Source organism: Coregonus lavaretus (genome assembly GCF_964263955.1).
Source record: "Coregonus lavaretus genome assembly, chromosome: 10".
Taxonomy (NCBI): domain Eukaryota; kingdom Metazoa; phylum Chordata; class Actinopteri; order Salmoniformes; family Salmonidae; genus Coregonus; species Coregonus lavaretus.
The window spans coordinates 995140-996038 of NC_139997.1; the positions used below are offsets into that span (position 1 = coordinate 995140).

The window sequence follows — 899 nt, forward strand, 5'->3', positions numbered from 1 at the left end:
AGAGAGAGAGAGAGAGAGAGAGAGAGAGAGAGAGAGAGAAAGAAAGAAAGAAAGAAAGAAAGAAAGAAAGAAAGAAAGAAAGAAAGAAAGAATATAGAAAGATGGAGAGAGGAAAAATAAGGAAGTGAATTGAGAAGATTATTGACATAATTGTGAATGTGCTATGTTAAGCATGTCATTTCTTCTCCCAGGCAAAGGCTTTGATGTACAGCGTCTCAAGATGGTTCACTGTGATTAAAAGGCTTTGGCAGAACTGTTCATTAAATATGGAGCTGGGTCTCAAATAGACATGAAGAGAGAGAGAGTGGGGTGAGAGAGTGTGGGGGGGGGAGAGAGTTCCTAAATCGACTTAACCCTCTACATGTGCTAGAAATATTATAATAGCACACACACACACACACACACACACACACACACACACACACACACACAGACCTCTATGATCACTGTACTACCTGTTATTAGGTAACACCAGAGACAGACAGACAGACAGACAGACCAGACAGACAGACAGACAGACAGACAGACAGACAGACAGACAGTCTTACCTCTATGAAGATGAAGCATGGGATGATGGAGTAGCTGCGCTGTGTGTTGTCAGAAGCCATGTTGTCTCAGCCAGACGGATCCTCAGTCTACAGGAGGAAAAGGATGAGATTGTTAATATCCAGAAATACTGGAGTCCATTCTGGTTCCGATTCCTAAGTTCCTGGAGTCGGGAATACATCTCAAGACATGAGCTGATTGGGCAAGAAAAAGAGGTACAAAACACAGTTACACAGGATAGAGGGGGCTTCATCTGAACAACACACAGGATAGAGGGGGCTTCATCTGAACAACACACAGGATAGAGGGGGCTTCATCTGAACACACACACAGGATAGAGGGGGCTTCATCTG

General features: G+C 43.7%; 1 protein-coding gene across 1 annotated transcript in view; it reads right to left on the minus strand.

The window, feature by feature from the left end:
* The window catches only part of LOC311135784 (phospholipid phosphatase-related protein type 1-like), a gene marked incomplete at both ends in the record, with an annotated part of 56908 nt that extends 56300 nt beyond the window's left edge, over positions 1–608 (minus strand). The window contains one exon of the mRNA XM_084169826.1: positions 549–608. Coding sequence (XP_084025952.1) covers positions 549–608 — 60 coding nt within the window. The remainder of the gene's footprint in view (positions 1–548) is intronic.
* Positions 609–899: the final 291 nt, after the last annotated feature.